General features: G+C 35.9%; 1 protein-coding gene across 1 annotated transcript in view; it reads right to left on the bottom strand.

Annotated features, from left to right (window-relative positions):
* The window catches only part of CCDC171 (coiled-coil domain containing 171), a 310,199-nt gene that overhangs the window by 178,158 nt on the left and 110,936 nt on the right, over nt 1-21,105 (bottom strand). The window contains exons 11-15 of the mRNA XM_044920762.1: nt 16,150-16,256; nt 14,299-14,388; nt 13,053-13,253; nt 10,299-10,466; nt 8,437-8,625 (exon numbers count right to left, since the gene is read on the bottom strand). Coding sequence (XP_044776697.1) covers nt 8,437-8,625; nt 10,299-10,466; nt 13,053-13,253; nt 14,299-14,388; nt 16,150-16,256 — 755 coding nt within the window. The remainder of the gene's footprint in view (nt 1-8,436; nt 8,626-10,298; nt 10,467-13,052; nt 13,254-14,298; nt 14,389-16,149; nt 16,257-21,105) is intronic.

Below are 21,105 nucleotides of genomic sequence, written 5' to 3'. Positions count from 1 at the left end.
GTCTGCAAGAGACTCATTTTTAGGCCCAAGACACCTCGGGATTTAAAGTGAGGGGGTGGAAAACCATTTATCATGCTAATGAACATCAAAAGAAAGCTGGGGTAGCAATCCTTATATCAGACAAATTAGATTTTAAACCAAAGACTGTAACAAAAGATGAGGAAGGACACAATATCATAATTAAAGGGTCTATCCAACAAGAAGATCCAACAATTGTATATATTTATCCCCCTAACATGGGAGCAGCCCATTATATAAGTCAATTAATAACAAAATCAAAGAAACACATGATAATAATACAATAATAGTGGAAGACTTACCCCACGCACTGCAATGGACAGATCATCTAAGCAGAAGATCAACAAGGAAACAAGGGCTTTGAATGACACACTGGACCAGATGGACTTCACAGATAAATTCAGAGCATTCCATCCCAAAGCAACAGAATACACATTCTTCTCCAGTGCACATGGAACATTCTCCAGAATAGATCACATATTGGGTCACAAATCAGGTCTCAACCAATGCCAAAAGATTGGGATTATTCCCAACGCTTTTAAACGGCAACTCAATCACAAGAGGACATTTGGAAAGAACTCAAATACATGGAGACTAAAAAGCATCCTACTAAAGGATGAATGGGTCAACCAAGAAATTAAAGAATTTTAAAAATTCATGGAAACAAATGGAAATGAAAACACAACTGTTCAAAACCTTCAAGATGCAGCAAAGGCAGTCCTAAGGGTGAAGTATATAGCAATACAAGCCTTTCTCAAGAAATAAGAAAGGTCTCAAATACACAACTTAACCTTACACCTAAAGGAGCTGGAGAAAGAACAGTAAATAAAGCCTAAACCCAGCACAAGAAGAGAATTAATAAAGATTAGAGCAGAAATCAATGAACTAGAAACCATAGAAAAGAATGGTAGAACAGATCAACAAAACTAGGAAAAGAATTAATAAGATCAATAAATCCCTAGCCAGTCTTACCAAAAAGAAAAGAAAAAACCCAAATAAATAAAATCATGAAATGAAAGAGGAGATATCACAACCAACACCGAAGAAATGCAATTATAAGAACATATTATGAGCAACTGTATGCCAACAAATTAGGCAATCTGGAAGAAATGGATGCATTCCTAGAGATGTATAAACTACCAAAGCTGAAACAGGAAGAAATAAAAAACATGAACAGACCGATAACTAGCAAGGAAATTGAAGCAGTAATCAAAAATCTCCCAACAGGGACGCCTGGGTGGCTCAGTTGGTTAAGTGTCTGCCTTCGGCTCAGGTCATTATCCTGGAGTCCTGGGATCGAGTCCCACATTGGGCCGTATGCTCAGCAGGGAGTGTGCTTCTCGCTCTGCCCTTCACCCTGCTCATGCTCTCTCTCACTCTTTTTCTCTCTCAAATAAATAAATAAAATCTTAAAAAAAAAAAAAAAATCTCCCAACAAACAAGAGTCCATGGCCGGATGGCTTCCCAGGGGAATTCTACCAAACATTTAAAAAAGAACTAATACCTATTCTACTGAAGCTGTTTCAAAAATTAGAAATGGAAGCAAAACTTCCAAGTTCTTTCTAGGAGGCCAGCATTACCTTGATCCCAAAATCAGACAAAGACCCCATCAAAAAGGAGAATTACACACCAATATTCCTGATGAACACGAATGCAAAAATTCTCAAGATACTAGCGAATAGCATCCAACAGTACATTAAAAGGATTATTTACCATGAACAAGCGGGATCCTGGGCTGCAAGGGTGGTTCAACATCCAAAAATCAATTAATGTGATACCCTATATTAATAGAAGAAAGGACAAGAACCATATGATCCTCTCAATAGATGCAGAAAAAGCATTTGACAAAGTACAGCATCCTTTCTTGATCAAAACTCTTCACAGTGTAGGGAAGGAACAAGGAACATACCTCAATATCATAAAAGCCATCTACGAAAAGTCCACAGCGAATATCATTCTCAATGGGGAAAAACTGAGAGCTTTTCCCCTAAGATTAGGAACATGGCAGGGATGTCCACTCTCACCACTGTTGTTCAACATAGCACTAGAAGTCCTAGCCTCAGCAATCAGACAACAAAAAGAAATCAAAGGCATCCACATCGGCAAAGAAGAAGTCAAACTCTCACCCTTTCCAGATGACATGATACTCTATGTGGAAAACCCAAAAGACTCCACCCCAAAATTGCTAGAACTCATACAGGAATTCAGCAAAGTGACAGGATATAAAATCAATGCACAGAGATCAATTGCATTTCTATACACTAACAATGAGACAGAAGAAAGAGAAATTAAGGAGTCAATCCCATTTACAATTGCACCAAAAACCATAAGATAGCTAGGAATAAACCTAACCAAAGAGGGAAAGGATCGGTACTCAGAAACCTATAGAACACTCATGAAAGAAATTGAGGAAGACACATGTTCATGGATTAGAAGAACAAATATTGTGAAAATATCTATGCTACCTAAAGCAATCTACAGATTCAATGCAATCCTATCAAAATACCATCAACTCTTTTCACAGAGCTGGAATAAATAATCCTAAAATTTGTATGGAAACAGAAAAGACCCCGAATAGCCAGAGGAATGTTGAAAAAGGAAACCAAAGCTGGTGGCATCACAATTCCGGACTTCAAGCTCTATTACAAAGCTGTCATCATCAAGACAGTATGGTACTGGCACAAAAACAGACACATAGATCAATGGAACACAACAGAGAGCCCAGAAATGGACCCTCAACTCTATGGTCAACTAATCTTTGACAAAGCAGGAAAGAATATCCAATAGAAAAAAGTCTCTTCAACAAATGGTGTTGAGAAAATTGGACAGCCACATGCAGAAAAGTGAAACTGGACCATTTCCTTACACCATACACTAAAATAGACTCAAAATGGATGAAAGACCTAAATGTGAGACAGGAATCCATCAAAATCCTAGAGGAGAACACAGGCAGCAACCTCTTCAACCTTGGCCACAGCAACTTCTGGCTAGACACATCTCCAAAGGCAAGGGAAACAGAGGCAAAAATGAACGAGTGGGACTTCATCAAGGTAAAAAGCTTTTGCTCAGCAAAGGAAACAGTTGACCAAAAGACAACCGACAGAATGGGAGAAGATACTTGCAAATGTCTAATCAGATAAAGGGCTAGTATCCAAAATCTATCAAGAACTTATCAAACTCAATACCCAAAGAATAAATAATCCAGTCAAGAAACTGGCAGAAGACATGAATAGACATTTCTCTAAGGAAGACATACAAATGGCCAATAGACACATGAAAAAATGTTCAACATTACTTGGCATCAGGGAAATACAAATCAAAACCACAATGAGATACCACCTCACACCAATCAGAATGGCTAAAATTAACAACTCAGGAAACAAAAGAATTTGGTGAGGACGCAGAGAAAGGGGAACCCTCTTACACCGTTGGTGAGAATGCAAGCTGGTGCAACCACTCTGGAAAACAGTATGGAGGTTCCTCAAAATGTTGAAAACAGAGATACCCTACAACCCAGCAATTGCACTACTAGATATGTACTCCAAAGATACAAATGTAGTGATCTGAAGGGGCACCTGCACCCCAATGTTTATAGCAGCAATGTCCACAATAGCCAAACTATGGAAAGAGCCCAGATGTCCACTGACAGATGAATGGATAAAGAAGATGTATGTGTGTACACACACACACACACACACACACACACACACACACACACAATGGAATACTACTCAGCCATCAAAAAAATGAAATCTTGCTATTTGCAACAATGTGGATAGAACTGGAGGGTATTATGCTAAGCAAAATAAGTCAATCAGAGAAAGAATTATCATATGATCTCACTCATATGTGGAATTTCAGAAACAAAACAAAGGATCATAGGGGAAGAGAGGAAAAAATAAAACGAAGAAATCAGAGATGGAGACAAACCATAAGAGACTCTTAATCATAGGAAACAAACTGAGGGTTGCTGAGGGGAGGGGGGTGGGGGAATAGGGTAACTGGGTGATAGACATTAAGGAGGGCATGTGATGTAATGAGCACTGGTATTATATAAGACTGATGAATCACTGAACTCTACCTCTGAAACTAATAATACATTATATGTTAATTAATTGAATTAAATTTTTAAAAAGGAAAAGGAAGAAAAAGAACAGTAAAAGTGATAACACGGATAGGAAAGTTTAAAATCAGAAGTGTGATACCTCTGGTTTTGTTCTTTTTTTCTCAGGACTGCTTTGGCTAATGCGGTCTTTTGTGATTCCATACAAATTTAAGGGTTGTTTCTTCTACTTCTGTGAAGAATGCCTTTGGTATTTTGATGGAGAAAGCACTGAATCTGTAGATGGCTTTTGGGTGGTACAGCCATTTTAACAATATGTAAAATCTTCCAATCCGTGAACACAGGATGTCATTCCATTTGTTTGTGTCTTCAATTTCTTTGAGCAAAGTCTTAACAGTTTTCATTATAGAGAACTTTCACTTCTTTGGTAAAATTTATTCCCAAGTATTTTATGATTTTTGTGAATGGGATAGTTTTCTTTACTTCTTTTTCCAATATTTCATGATTTCTGTTAGTTGATTGTTTTAACCTTCCACTTTACTGAAATCATTGATTAATCCCAACAGTTTTTTGATTGGCTCTTTAAAGTTTTCTATATATAGGATCATAACATCAGCAAGCCATAGTCATAAAAACAGTATGATACTAGCACAAAAATAGACACAGAGACCAATGAAACAGAATAAAGAGCCCAGAATTAAATCCCAGTATATACAGTCAACTAATATTGGACAAGAGAGCCAAGAACACCTAATGGGTAAAAGATATTCTCTTCAAACGGTGCTGGGAAAACCAGAAGAATACATGCACAACAATAAAATTGGACCCCTAACATTTGTTCTGCAAAAGTACTTTTAAGTGAATGGGAGAAAATATTTGCAAATCACCTGACAAATGGCTTCTATTCAGAATATATAAACAACTCTCAAAATTCAGCTACAAGAAAACAAGCAATCCAATTAAAAAGCGGGCAAAAGATATGAACAGATAATTTACCCAAGAATATATACAGATGGCAAAAAGCATATGAAAAAAACATTCAACATTATTATTCATTAGGGAAAATGGAAATTAAAACCACAACCACTCCTTGCCTACTAGACTATCTAAAAAGGAAAAAAAATTATCAAACCACATGCTGGCACAGATGCAGAGCAATTAGAACTCCCTCACATTGCTAGTGGGAACTCAAAATGGTACAGCCACTGGGGAAAACAATTTCATAGTTTTCATCATATAACCATTTATATAACATATAAATATGTACTTACCATATAACCCAGAAATCACAATCCTCTAAGTATTTACCCAAGAGAAACGAAAACTTATGATCACACAAAAACCTATCCACAACAGGTTCTTTAGTCATAATTGCTAGAAAATAAAAACAACTCAAAGGCCCATCAGCAAGTATAAACAAACAGTGGTACAGCCATACAATGGAATATAACTCAGCAGTAAAAAGGAATGAACTACTGATATATGCAACAACATGAATAATTTCCAAACATATTTTGCTAAGTGAAAAAAAGTCAGACCCAAAAGGCTACGTACTGTATGACTCCATTTATATGACATCCTGGAAAAGGCAAAACTTTAGGTATACCCAACAAACCTGTGGTTCTTATATATGGTCAGTTGTTTTTGTTTTGTTTTGTCTTCACAAAAGGACCAAGGCTATTCAATGAGGAAAGTAAAGTTATGAACAGTGATGTGGGAAAAATAAATAAATACAGGGGGAAAATGAATCTCAGCTTCTACCTAACATCAAATACAAAAATTAATTTGAGATGGATCATAGACCTTGTCATAAAAGCTAAAACTTTAAAACTTCTAGCAGATGGGGCGCCTGGGTGGCTCAGTCGTTAAGCGTCTGCCTTCGGCTCAGGTCATGGTCCCAGGGTCCTGGGATCGAGCCCCGCATCAGGCTCCCTGCTCCGCGGGAAGCCTGCTTCTCCCTCTCCCACTTCCCTTGCTTGTGTTCCCTCTCTAGCTCTCTCTCTCTCTGTCAAATAAATAAATAAAATCTTTTAAAAATAAATAAATGAATAAATAAATAAATAAATAAAACTTCTAGCAGAAACAATAGGAGATTATCTGCACAACTTTGGAGTATACACACATTGCTTACCACATAAAAATAAATACTCAAAAGGATTTATAGGTTGGACTTCATCAAAATCTTAAAACTTGTGATCATCAAAAGAATTATTTATATCCAGAATATCTAAAGAACTCTTACAAATCAATAATAAAAACACAAACAATCCCAACTTTTTAATGGGCAAATAACTGAAGAGATATTTCACAAAAGAAGATATAAGAATGACCTGTAAGAACATGAAAACCGCTAAACATTATTAATCACCAAGAAAATATGAATTAAAACCACAAGGAAATACCTTTTTATTTTATTTTTTTTAAGATTTTATTTATTTGACGGAGAGAGAAACAGCAAGAGCAGGAACACAAGCAGGGGGAGTGGGAGAGGGAGAAGCAGGCTTCCTGCTGATCAGGGAGCCCGATGCGGGGCTCGATCGCAGAACCCTGGAATCATGACCTGAGCCGAAGGCAGACGCTTAATGACTGAGCCACCCAGGCGCCCCTGAAATACCTTTTTAAAACAACTAGAATGGCTAAAATTTTAAAGACTGACAATACCAAATGTTGCAGAGGATGAAGAACAATAGAAACTTTCATATATTGAAAATGATACAACCATTTTGGAAAAAACTTTGATACTTTTTTTTTTACAAACATACACCTATCCTGTGATCTAGCAATTGAACTCTTAACCAAGAGAAATGAAAACCATATGTCAACAAAACACTTCTACAATAATATTTGTTGCAATTTTATTTACAATAGTGAAAAACTGGAAACAACTGAAATATCCATCAACTCACAATCTATAAAATTGCGGTGTAATTATAAAATAGAATACTACTTGACCATAAAAAAGAATGAATTACTGACACACACAACAACATGGGTGAGTACCGAAAAATATTTTGAGTGAAATAAGCCAACCACCAAATACTCCATACTGAATGATTCCATTGAGGGGAAACTCAAGAGCAAGTGAAACTAATCTATGATGATAGGATCGGAATACTGGTTGCCTATGGAATGGAAACTGGAAGAGGGCACAGAAGAACTTTCTGGGGTAATGAAATACTTTAAGTTTTAAGTGGGATATGGTTACATGGATCTTTGCATTGATCAAAACATCAAGCTGTACACTTAAGATCTGTTCACTTCACGTATGTCAATGCTACCTCTAAAGAAACTGTAATAAATTGTTCAGGTCTTTTACTTAGTAGTAGAAAATGCAAACCGTATCACACAGCACCGTACAACACCAAACACATGGCTACTTTTAGACAGTATTAATTCATTCAAATTCACAGAGGAAGGCATAAGTTCACATAGGGCCCTTATGTTTGGGAAAGCAGAATGGTGTTATTTTAAGCAATCTGAAACTGTTTATTGACAAAAAAAATAATATGATTTCTTTCTTTTAATTAAACTTGCCAATATAAGTATGAACCAATATATGTATGGACCAAATAAAGAGGTTAAATACTGAGTCAGGTTCCTAAGTATCTTATCTTGGGAACACATGAACTATTATTAAAGTCAATACCAAAAGAAAGTGTACACCAGCATTAAGTTATTCCTGATTGGGCAGGGATGACAGTTAACAATATAAATTATGAGGACAATAATTTGTATAGGAAAAAATATAGCCATGTTAACTACTCATAACTTCTGTTCTCAATCGAATCCAACATAGAAGACATGATACATCCTACAGTCAATTATTTTGCTATGGGGTCTACAACTATAACTCTAGTTCTTATACAATGTTAGGAGGTATAACAAATTTCAACCCCAAATGAATTAAAATGATGGTTCACACATGAACCCCTACAATTGGAATAAACTGGATAAAAGAGTATCTACACTAAAACTGATAACATTTTACCAAATCTCTTAACCTTTTGTTTTAAAAATAAATAAAGGAAATACAATTTTAGCATTTAATTGATCAGTGCAGTCTAGGATGTCTTAACCAGAAACCTATCTACTTTCCAACTTAGGTACAAGACAATCCTTAATACACATGCAGGCACACGCATGCGTGCGCACACACACAGATGCACGAGCGCGCACACACACCCATTTGTGAGTATGTGTGTGTGTTTGCATGATCATATGTATGTGTGCCTAACAAGTTCTATGTGGTTCTCAAAGAGTTCTAAACTGATTTGGCCTTGGTACTAAAAGAAAACACTCGAAATAGCACAAGACTGAGCACCCTATTGCTAAAGCTCTTTGCAGAAGCAGAGTACCTGTGCCCTCCTCTGCACCTCCAAGAGGAGCTCAGAGTACTGCAGCTCCAGTTCCTTCTTTTGTTTGTGCCAGCAGCTCTCCTGGGCTTTGATCTGCTCGGCCACTTTGTTAAAGGTGTCTTCCTGGGTCTGCTGAAGTTCTCTCATCGTATCAGACTTGTTTTTACAGATATACTCCAGGTGACTTATCTAAATGGGGATACGCAACAGAGAATGAGATATGCTCACAAAACATGTCTTTGTAGCACCTCCCCAAATGCCACACATCTACTATGTTTCGTTCCTTAAGTTCACATAAAAGTTTTAAGTTAAAATGAAAGCAAAAAAACTAAGAAACAGAAAATGGTAGGACAAATTATCATATTTTAGGAGAAAATGGGGTCATTTGTATGTATGTGTGCTTAGATCACAAATCATTTTTCTCTTTCTAATAAAGTTACTCATTATATAATCAACTTTACTGAGAAAATTAAGAATATTTGTACTTCTAATTTTTTTGTTATGTTAATCACCATACATTACATCATTAGTTTTAGATGTAGTGTTCCATGATTCACTGTTTGTGCATAACACCCAGTGCTCCATGCAGAACGTGCCCTCTTTTTACTTCTAGAACCAAAGCTCAAGCTATTCACATATCTCAATGGGAAATAAAGTATTTCGATGAGATTTATAAATCTACATTTTACATAGAATAAAACAGAAAGTTACAACCATTTTTTATTTCACGTTCAAAACACTGGAAAGAAAATCATCATCTAACGTGTATGACAATTAATGATGTTTTAAAACTATTAAAACATAATACCATCTCAGAGGGTTCAAACATGTACTCATTTTAATTATCAAATTATCAATTTTCAAACCCATTATACACACATTCACAATCAGGAACAGCATCTGTGCTTCTCACGATTTACTCCCTCATTTCCTCAATCCTACTTCTCAGTGCCTAAGGTTGTGTTTGCCAATCAAACCAAGGTAAAATGTTCTCACTGTAAAATTGGGCCAAGATGCTATTTCATTAGTTCAACAGATTGGAGGGCGGAAAAAAAAAAACTTAGGTAACAATTTTTTTCTACATGTCGCATAAGACCAAATGCCATGGCAACTAAGATCTGGAAACCAGACCACATAATACAGTCCTGACCAGTTCAGTAGACCCAGGATGAGAATCAGTATCTTTAAGGGTGGAATAGGTTGGTCTGCTAAGCCATTTAAGTCTTCCATAACCAAAAGAGGGCTTGTTGTTTTTGTGTTTTTTGGTTTTTTTGAAAGACTGAATTCCTGGGCTGGTGAAGTCCACTGTTTTCTGCTACCATGTATACTTTGAACATGCTACAGCACTGAATGGGGTCCGTTAATACACAGTGGGTTATAATTCAAGAAATACCATTAACATAATTTTAAATTTTTAAGTGCTTTTAAAGTAACACCTCATTATTTCCTGGGCAAAAATTTTAAGATCATGTTTTTGAATAACTGTGTCTTGTTTCTATTTTATGCTACATAAAGAGTTGGTTTATTAATGTAAATGACTAAGTTCTTTGAATTGCTTCATCAGTAAGATTAATTTATTTTCTTTTAATTAGGTCCCTGTGGCTAATACTGGCTAGTAGTATTAGCATGTCCTGCACAGAGTCTGTGGAGCTTAGAGACTTCATACAGACTTCAGTCACATTTACATGCCCACAGCAATGGCATCAAACTGAGTTGTAGACAAGCCATAATTAATGGTATTGAATTATTAACATCCAAATTCTTTTTGAAATAAGATGAATGTCAGCCCCTCTTAATGATACTGTGATGTGGACAAATGTCACTGAATTTAATAGAGGTATCTGGTGCCCGAGGACAGTTACCTTCTCATTAGCCCTGGTGAGGTCTGCGATCAGGGCATCAACATTCTCCTGCAAGACTGCACAAAGCTCGGTCCAAGAGAATTTATCCAGCATGCCTTCTGGTTGTTTCATGAGCACACAGCCTGCTATCAAGTGCTGATACAAGGTATGAAGAAAGGTTAGCTTCTCCTGTGAGAAAAAAAAAAAGAAATTAATTCCAGTATATCAACACTGTAAGAAGGAAAACACATGCTACGTGTGGCGAAGGATTTGTTTTAAAAACTTGGAAAGGAATTAAAATACCCAAGTGTCATCTTGGGTGACTTTTTTTATACTGTCATCTTGGGTGACTTTTTTTTACATTCAAAAGCACCAGATAAAAACTTGGAATTGCTTAAACTTGGTATTCAAAACCAAAATCTGCAGTCTAGAAGCCAGAAGACCAGGGTTCTGACCCCAGCTCTGCTCCTCCGAGGATGACCTAAGTGCCTGTTCAGGCATCACCTTTCTCAGCTCTGACATGATTTATCTGCACTAATTGTCTCTAAGCCCTTTTGACTTTTGTCCTGATGTCAGGACAGTAATTCTATAATTTCATATTTACATTCGCCAAAACAGATGTTATTCTAAGTCAGAAAACCAATATAGAGAGAAGAGTGTTACTCAACTCTGTTAAAGACAAAGTTACACCAATATCTGTGCTTTACATGTACACAATTACTCAGCTTTCTTCCTCCTCCAGAGACTCCAGTTTGCTTACCACTTATAGGAAATCTATCCCCAGCCCCTTAGGCAAAGCAGACAGTGATATGAAAGATATGGAAGAGGGGCTCATTCGTTTTCCCTGTAAGTTCATATAGTATGTGGCACACTGGGCATTTAGAGGTGCTTAAATATCACAAAGTAACAGGCAAAAAGAAATGGACACAGTTGCCCAAGACATATTTTTGAAACTGTCCAATTAGAAATATGTAATAAGAAGTTTTTTAAAATTATGTTGCCATTGTAGTAACTAAGCCATCCACTGTTTAACGACTCAGAAACACTATGCCATAGAATTCAGTAAAAAGCTGATCCCATCTTGAACACACAGAAAGAGTTTATTTACTGAAATGCCAAATGGCTCTCTTTATAAGGTGTTTCATCTATAAAGTGCCCAAGAGTGGAACTCAAGACGAGGTCAGTGTAAAACTGCAAAAGGATATCTTTTGTAGATAAAATAAGCTCCTTCAAATTTTTTTAATATTTGAGAGAAAACTTTTAAAGGAGAAAATTTGAGAGGGAAAAAATAGAAATGCTAATCTTCTAGATAAGAAAAACTGTATATGGTATATGTAAAGGTTGTATAACTATAAATTGTGGCGAATTTTTCATATATTTATATACATATATGAACGTGTATATCTAATTCTCTCTATATGCTACCTTACCTTTTCCCAAATATAACAAGTTAAAACCAAAAAATTTTAATATGTAGTTACAACCACAAACTTGAGTTAGGATATCAGAAGAATCCTCATAAATACGTTATGCCTTTTTCTTTGCTAAGCAATTAAAGATGTCTTTTGCATTTTCAACTGGGTTGAGATGTTCACAAATCTTATTAAATATAACCAACCAAATGTAATATTCAGGCACTAAAAGTCTTCGCCCTCCACATTTTGCCAAGTGATCGAGTTCATCCTAAAGGATAATTCATTGTGTCGCCATTATGTCCTTTTTGCTTGGGCTGTGATAAACCATGCATGATAATCATCCATTTGGCGTGAAAAGAGAATCTCAAGATCCAAAATCAATTCACACATGTTGAACCCAACCACAATGCCGTAGACATGCTGACTTTACAATACAGGCAGGCTTCTAGTTTCCTTTCCTTTAATCATTATCTGATGTGCAGAACAATTCCAGCCCCTTCATGTGGACACAATTTAAATCCCAGACTGTAAGAAGAGTGGAAAGAATGTTTCCTTTTTACTCTCTTGGCATTCATGTTCATATTTGTTGGAGTAATGAACTCAATATGCAGGACGACTCAGATAAACTGGTTCCACACTAGCTAAACTAGTTCTATATCCCATGGGTAAAAGAATATATAACAATTCCATTCACACAGGCTCATACAGAATAGAGAAGTTTTGTCATAATATTTTAAGAACTCATTTATAAATAAAAATGGATAGGCAACTCTCAAGAGCATCTAAATAAAGTTTCAATATTGTGGGACTTGTCTTCTCCTAAATTTTGGTTAATATCCTACCATTATAAAGAGTAAGGACACTGTCTATTAAAGGAGATGTTATTCCTGTTTTGCAAATAAGAAACTAAGATGTGGACAGACTAAGCTGCGCGCCTCGTCCATATTCACAGTTTGTAAACAGGAGCACCACAAGCCAAGTCCAGTTCTTTCTGATTACGAAAAACATATTCTTTCCACCATGTTCAGCTACTAAACTACTGAAATAAAAAATAATTTTGTCACCGGCAAATAGGCAAACTTTGAAAGGACTGTTTTAGGAGCCTCAGTGCTTGGGATATGATGTTCTAAATAGAGAGATGAAGTCACAGAAGCGACAGAGGGGTTAAACTCCATTACTTCTCTCCAAAATAGGATGACACAAGAGTAATGGAGTGACCGATTGTGCGGCTGGCATGAATATTTCAAAAAGAGTCGGCTCAGAACAAATCAGAGTAAAAACAGCCACTTGATGTATGTAAATTTAGAAAACTGAGATTCGTGAAGGCCTTTCCTGCCAGGCGTCCTGTCTCAGGTAATACCTCGGTATCCTTCTGGAAAGCCTGGGCAAGCTTCTGCAGTTCACTCTCCGATTGCGCTGCTCGAGCCTTTTCTTTCTCCCAACAGTGCAGCACATTCTGTAGTTCCACTTTCAACGTGCTGATGAGAGCCTCTCTGTCTGCACATTTAGTGCGTAAATGACTTAACTCTCTACTGACATCGGCCAGTTTTTCCTGAAGGTCCTGTCAGAGATGCAAAATAAAGAGACTGCATGAAGGCCGGCCAATAAAGGGATGGAGGATACGAACACAAAATACATAATGAAGACCTCCAAGCTCTACCATAAAAGAATCACAAGCACAAGCACTTGGCTACAATGCTAAACATTACAGTAATTTATTGAATCAATTTTCTGACTTTACCATTTTAGCTCAAAAGTTAGAAAAAACTGTTAAGTTTTAACACTGAAACATAAAATGTTCATAAGATACCTGATTCCTAAAAGCTCTTTGAAAAGGAGTTTTCCTTTCAGTTCATTATTTAAAAAAAAAAAAAAGCTTGGTAGCTCAAAACAATTTTTCATAACATGTAAATAACATTTTCAAATGAAATATTTTACATTTACTATAAGAACATTTACTTCCCAATGACTCCAAATACTAATAGAAATCTCAAGTGTGTGACAAAAATTCTGAACTATTTCTTCTTCAACCTTATTAACAAATTCTACTGAAGTATGTCCATGACAAACTCAACACGAACCAACACATAAAATTTCCAACTCGGAGACTTGCCTCGGTATCATTTTGCAAAGATGTAGTACATAAAACCAGTGCAGAAAATAAAATAAACTCTTGTCTTGGACCTTAGCCAGGTGCAGTCTCAGCCCATTACTAGGCATGATGCTCTAAAAACAATTGCTCCACCCTAAAATGATGAAAAGTGACTCCAAATACTGATGTGCTTATGTAAATAAAATATGTTGAATACGTATCTGAGGCTGGGCATTAAATCTTAAATCATTTTTTGAATCTATGGTATTATAATTAAATCTGGGAAATACATCTTTCCTTTAACCAAAATAAGTTCCAACCAAGTTTTATTTTTTTTAATGAAAAATACATTCTTGTTACTTTGATCAACAATAAAAAAATCAAAATTGTACCCAAATATACTTAATAAAAAATAGGGAGATACATTTTCAGATATCTCCACTTTAAAGTATTCCCTAGATAATCATATTTGTTTCTTAATACAAAAGGAAAAAGTTATTCTAAGTCATAATACCTTTATATTTTTAGTGTGAGATTCTATCTTCTGTTTGGTAGAATCAAGTTCACTCGATGCCTTTTCCTTAGCATCATTCATGCTGTTTAGCTGATAAAAGAAAATGTAAGTTACTTTTTTTATGTTTTTCAAGGGTGAGTAATTCCAAAGCTAATCTTTAAATGTTTTTTAGGCAATTACTTAAACACCAATGTTCCAATAGTGATTAAGAGTCTTGAAAAAGTCTTTCTTTTGGCTAACTATGTCATTTCTGTCACAAGTCCACATGTCTAAAAAGAAAAAGCATTCAAGCTTAAAATGTCAGTGATGTAACTGTGTTTTTACTAGATGGCTGGATAAAGGATTTCATTCTTATTGTAAACAAATACAACTTTATTCTTAAAATCCTACTGGACCAAAACTCCAAAAGCACTGGCATCTATAAGGAAAGAAAAAAAGCGCAGAGCAGAAGACTGTTCTTTCTATACATCATGAGGGTATTCGGTGGTCTCTCACTCCATATGACAACTTCAGGGTCGGTCACATGCAGTCCTACTGGGAAGGCTTGTGGCAGGTCATCAGTTGGTCCTGCTCCGCTTGTGATTTATTTTCTTTGACAGTTCATTCTTCTTTCTGTCAGCCTGCTCTTTTTGCTTTCTTTGCAGCCACCCCCTTGGTCTCCCCACTGCTGTCTCTGGCACTGGTTCACAACAAAGCACATTACTAAGCCAAAGCCTGCTGAGTCGACTTTTCAACTGTGCTAAGGATCATGTGACATTCATCCTCCCAAATAACAATTCGCTGTGGGTAATATGTTCCTAGTTACCCTGCAGCTTCCAGACCTAGGCCTCAGAAGAGTTTCATAAACTACTAACAATACAGGTTGCCTTGTCTCACTAGGAAAGACTTAGCAATATTTGTTCTTTATAGAAATTTAATTATTTCAATGGTCACTTTCTTTTTGCCTTTTGAACAATACAGAGAGTATTAAGAAGACTCACTTTTCCTTCTTTGTTGACCGTGGTAAACTAAAGTAAAATAAACCTCTTCTGAAATGTGAAATACAATGATTCCGTGGCCTTGTATTATTTGAAAGAAACAAATAAACAAAAGGATAGACACTAAATTCTATGCTATGTGGCTTGTCTTTGGTTTGAACAATCTGTTGGTTGTTTTGCTAATTGTATTTCATGTAATTATTTCATACTCTCTAGTTTGACAAGAGCCAACTAAACAAACTCTTCAATTTTTAAAGCATAAATCCCTAAAATATTTTAATACCCAAGAAAATTATCAACCCACATTAAACAATACAAATGAGATGAAAAATAGAAGCAAGAGCTTTTTAATCAGCAAACCAAAAACTGCCAAGCTACATCAAACAGATATTTGTTTTTGAAAACTTCTAACAACAGTCCTTTAGAGAATGAGAACTAACCTCTCTCTTGTTTTGTTAAGACTCCCATAATTTGTAGAAATCTTAACCTAAAATCTTGACAAAACCTAAATTTCCACTACCTATTCCTAATTTCCTAAAAACACGTGAACATTTAAATAGAATACATGTTAACTTAGATGACTTGTGTCGTTTTTTGATTAAATTAAAGTAGATAAATTTTGAAGGCCAGGAAGTGACAAGAGTCCTCGTAACTTTGACAATAATGGGATGACTTTAGAGTTACAAAAACGTAAGTGAGACACGACTTTAGGCCACACTTAAAGAAAGAACAGTGACAGACAATTTATTACTTTTTGTATCTGTGAAGCTGTCAATTCAACATTCCCAATCTTTCTGACCTTTGTAACAAGCACGGAACCACAGTGCTGCAGGCTGAAGGCTCTAAGTGTGGAGCCAAACAGTGCAAGTGTTACCTCATTAGATGCATCTTCCAGCTTGTTCTGGTAATCTGTCAAGGTACGCCTCAAAGTCTCAAGGACAACAGAGAAGCTGGGAGGTTTATCTTTGTCCTTGTGGATGCCTAAAGAAAAATGTAAGATGAAAATACATCCTAAAGTCACAAAGAGACAAAAGCTAAGCAAACAGTAACAGAGATATTACAATTAGATAGAGCTGAAAACATGTTATGAAACATTGAGTAGAGTCTTATTCTCCAAAGTATACTGCTGTATAGCCAAGCATTAATAGCCTTTCTAAACAAGTGATCAAATTAAGTTCATAATGTATCAAGTTCAAATTTATGGCTACTTCCTACCTTACCTAGGCCCATACTGTAGTTAGTAGTGAGCTCTTTTTTTTTCCCCCATCTCCTAAATAACTGAAGAATTTGTACACACCTGTTATCCAACAATTAAATGAACAGTCTATATACTAACATTGTTTTGGGAAGTTACATACACTTACTTTGGTCCTTGTGTTTCTGAACAGTCAGGCCTATTTTGCTTAAATAATAATTTCTGAACCCAAGAGCACATAATTTTCTGTTATGCTTGGAAATACTCTTCAATACTTAAAATTCTCAAGTTACAATTTGAAATAAATAATAAAAATGCTATTATCTACACAGGCCCACATCATGTTTCAATTAAAACCCTTAAAACTGATACTTATTATAAAAATATGAGTATTTCCATATTATGCCCTCAAACTATTTTAATTTAGTTGGGCCATAAGTTAGTTGAGCTAATCAAGGTCACATGGTCAAATGTAGTTCAAAAGATTAATCCAAAATCATCAAAAGTTTAGTTTTAAAAACCACTTTAAATTGATTTTTCACTGTACTTCTCTTTTACTGTTAAAAAACAAGTAGCAAATGTTAAAATATGCTATTAAAAATATTTCTCTTTTCCTATTATAATTTCTCCCCAGCATATTTTACAATCTATTTCAATAGACACGAAACATATTTTTAACAAGGATGATTTCAAAAAGAAGCATTCGTAATATATGTTTTATTATTCATTGACTCATTCATTCAAATACTTTACTGAATTCCTACTACATACTAATCCAAGGCATAGAGGTGAATAAGATTGGTGTAGTCTCTGTCCTCAGAGAATTTACAGTCTAAAAAGAGGAGGAAAGAGGGGCACCTGGGTGGCTCAGTCAGTTGGGTGTCCAACTCTTGATTTCAGCTCAGGTCATGATCTCTAGGTCATGGGATCGAGCCTCAGCACAGGGTCTGCTTGTCCCTCTCCCTCTGCTCTCCCCCCACCCCCACCTTGCACATGCTTTTGCTCTATCTCTAAAATAAATAAATAAAATCTTAAAAAAAAAAAAAGAGGAACGATAGTAAACAAATAATTACATGAGATCATTTATCCATTCTTCATGTATTCAACTGCTAGAACTTTGGGAGGATAGGGAAGAAGGCAATAATAAAGGAAAAAACAAAGAAAGAAAGGAAGGCAGGAGGGAAGGAAAAATTTTGGTTAATGATAGACTAATTTTATATCAGAGTATTGGTGATATTTAGTGTTTTAATCTTGGACAAAATGTTACTAATAAATTTACTATACTCATCCAGGTATAATTTAAACACTATCTTAAGTGTGGGTTCACCTCAGATTTTCTTAAACAGAAGAAGAATATTTAACCAAAAAACCAAAAGTAATATGGAAGCAACACATATCCCAGCTAGGCAAAAAAAAAAAAAAAGACACTGCTCTGAGCCATGATAATGGAGGAGACAGTACTCTTTGTAATTACTATGAGTTAGAAAGACAACTCATTAAAAATTTTATTAAAGGTCTTACCAAATATATATTTTTTTTAAATTGCTCTTGCACAAGATAAAAAAAAATGTAATGTGTAATTCTTTTCTTTTGCTACTACACAAGTAGGCCATGAATAAATCATCCAAGGACACTCGGGAAATCTGCTGGCTTTTACAATAAGGGAGAAAGCTTCCTCTTAGAAATTCAGAAGAATAAAACCATTTTAATATGAGTGTTAAAGGGTAAGGGGACAAAATGCCCTGTCCTTACTGACCCATGCATATTATTATATTCTACATAAAATAAAGTTTCTTTGCTTGAAAATGTTTATACAATAAAGTTTAGTTGAAGTACAAAGTATGCTTTAAGTCTTATCCACATCCATTATAAAAATTCTTATAAATGGAAACATGGAAAAATGCTTATAAATAAGAAGAAAGGGTCACTAGGACTCAGGACCTTATTGATAATTTGATTTAATCTAAAATATCCTAACCCCTGAATATTACAAGAAACAATAACCTATTAATGATCTCAAAGAAAGCTCTAAAAATTCACAGATGAAGAGCAATGAAAATAATTTGAAAAGTGGTCATAAATGGCTTTTCAAAGGTCAAAGTCCAAATGAAGAACAGAATGTGTTAGAACACTTTATATTTCAAAATACCAACTCAAAACCTTCCAACTTTCCCTATACTTAAATGTTTCAGTACCTGGAGGCCAACCTATACTTTCCCATCACTGCTACCTGTTTCAATCTCTCTCACTCACTTTTAATATTAAGTACATTTCAACTCTGGGTTTGCCTTGGCAAATCTTTTTTTTTGTTTTTGCTTTTGTTTTTTAAGATTTTATTTATTTATTTGACAGAGAGATAGAGAGAGGAGGAACACGAGCAGGGGGAGTGGGGGAGGGAGAAGCAGGCCTCCCACCAAGGAGGGAGCCCAATGTGGGGCTCGATCTTAGGACCCTGGGATCATGACCTGAGCCGAAGGCAGACGCTTAACGACTGAGCCACCAGGCGCCCCTTTGTTTTTGTTTTTGAGAATTTTCACATTTTATTTTGTATTTGTACTCGACATCATAACACATTAAATATAAAAATATATGTATGTGTATCCATATCATAACCAGTGAATGTTTTATTATTTATAGTGATATTCTCTTCTGGTATGTATCATGATTTTATTTTTCAGACAATTTAAGCATTATTATCTTTTGTGATTTGAAGCAAATGACCTGAATCTGATTCTGATTAACAATTCTACTCAGGTTGTGGTATAATTATTTGGCTAAAAAGGCCAACCTCAACTGGCAGTGCTTCTGACCAGAGAAGGTTTTTGGGGAAGAATGAATTTTCCATCCTGTTTGGGACTAATCAATCTCTCGTCAAGGGTATATCTTTCTTTCATGATCTCATGGTAGATTAGAAACGGCTATGCTAATATAGAACACTCAATTTCTATGTTTCTTAGGTATATACTTACCTAGAACGATTACATAAAGGCAAATCTTTTTTTGAATGAGTAGCCCACGGCAGAGAGGGAGGTAGGAGAAATGGTTCCAAGCCCTCGATTTAAATGTTTTCTTTTAAACAAGCTCAAAAGCTAAATATTTTCATATGACCCAAATAAACCACTGTTTCTCAAGCTGGTTTTCATTAACCTATAGTTCCACAGTAGAAACAGTAAGTTGTGATGAATAAGGTTAAGTCTATCTCTTCAATCTTTTCAAACATTCTCTTATCTACTTCAGTTTCCTGCAAGACCCCAAAAGGGGAGAATTATTAAGAAATAATGGAGAGGGCGCCTGGGTGGCTCAGTCAGTTAAGCATCTGCCTTTGGTTCAGGTCATGATCCTGGGGTCCTGGGATCGAGCCCGGCATCGGGCTCCCTGTAGGGAGTCTGCTTCTCCCTCTACTCTTCCCTCCTGCTAGTGATCTCTCTCTCTCTCTCTCAAATAAATAAATAAATAAAATCTTTAAAAAAAAAAAAAAAAAGAGGGGCGCCTGGGTGGCTCAGATGGTTAAGCATCTGCCTTCGGCTCAAGTCCTGATCCCAGGGGCCTGGGATTGAGCCCCACGTCAGGCTCCTGGCTCAGCAGGGAGCCTGCTTCTCCCTCTCCCTCTGCCTCTCCCCCTGCTCATGCTCTCTCTCTCTCTCTCTATCTCTGTGTCTCAAATGAATAAACAAAATCTTAAAAAAAAAAAAAAAAGAAAGAAAGAAAGAAAGAATGGAGAGACAACAGAAGACAAAAGACTGAGATTTTTTTTTAAGAATACATATGTGTGGGGTGCCTGGGTGGCTCAGTTGGTTAAGCGACTGCCTTTGGCTCAGGTCATGATCCTGGAGTCCCAGGATTGAGTCCCGCATTGGGCTCCCTGCTCAGCAGGGAGTCTGCTTCTCCCTCTGACCTCCTCCCTCTCATGCTCCCTCTCTATCATTCTCTCTCTCTCAATAAATAAATAAAAATCTTTTTAAAAAAAAAGAATACATATGTGTATGTATGTGTGTATATATGTATATATACATACATATAGAACATGCGTAGTCATGTTCAACCTCAGAATAGGAAAAAAAACCATGTTGTTTAATGTGGATTTTTAATCACATAGTAAGACACAGAAAATAACATTCAAATGGGTTTTATCTTCACCTAAGAAAATCTAAACATTTAATACATTGGTGACCAAGAAAATTCCCTTTTCACTCCAAAAGCATTAAATATAAACATTTTGTTGGCAGTTATGCTTTTCAAACTGAGACTACATTCTGTATATTAATTTGTTTTACTCACTGAGATCATAAACAAACATCTTCCTTATCTTGTAAACACAGGTACCCATTCTGGAGTTTTTAAGGAAAATGACTTCTAACTTTTCTAACATATGGAGAGTATTTATTATGTAAGTCTTGCTCACCCACCCCCTAACTATGTCTCCAGGGAAAGTTAAAAAAAACAAAAAAACAAAAAACAAGAAAACACTTTCTTTACCAGTGTTTGTAAATGTATTGGTGAGGGGAGCCCCAGCGTCCTTGGTGAGCTAGCTCTGTGTGGCTCAATAAGCTTTGTGAGCAGAGATAACAGCTATCAAGCTGGGTTCCCTGAATTCAGTGAGGATGATGGGATCTGGGTGACAAAGGCCAAGTGGCA

The sequence above is a fragment of the Neomonachus schauinslandi genome, chromosome 13 (assembly GCF_002201575.2).
Source record: "Neomonachus schauinslandi chromosome 13, ASM220157v2, whole genome shotgun sequence".
Lineage (NCBI taxonomy): Eukaryota > Metazoa > Chordata > Mammalia > Carnivora > Phocidae > Neomonachus > Neomonachus schauinslandi.
Note: the sequence above shows the minus strand (reverse complement) of the source record. Positions and strands in the feature narration are given on the sequence as shown.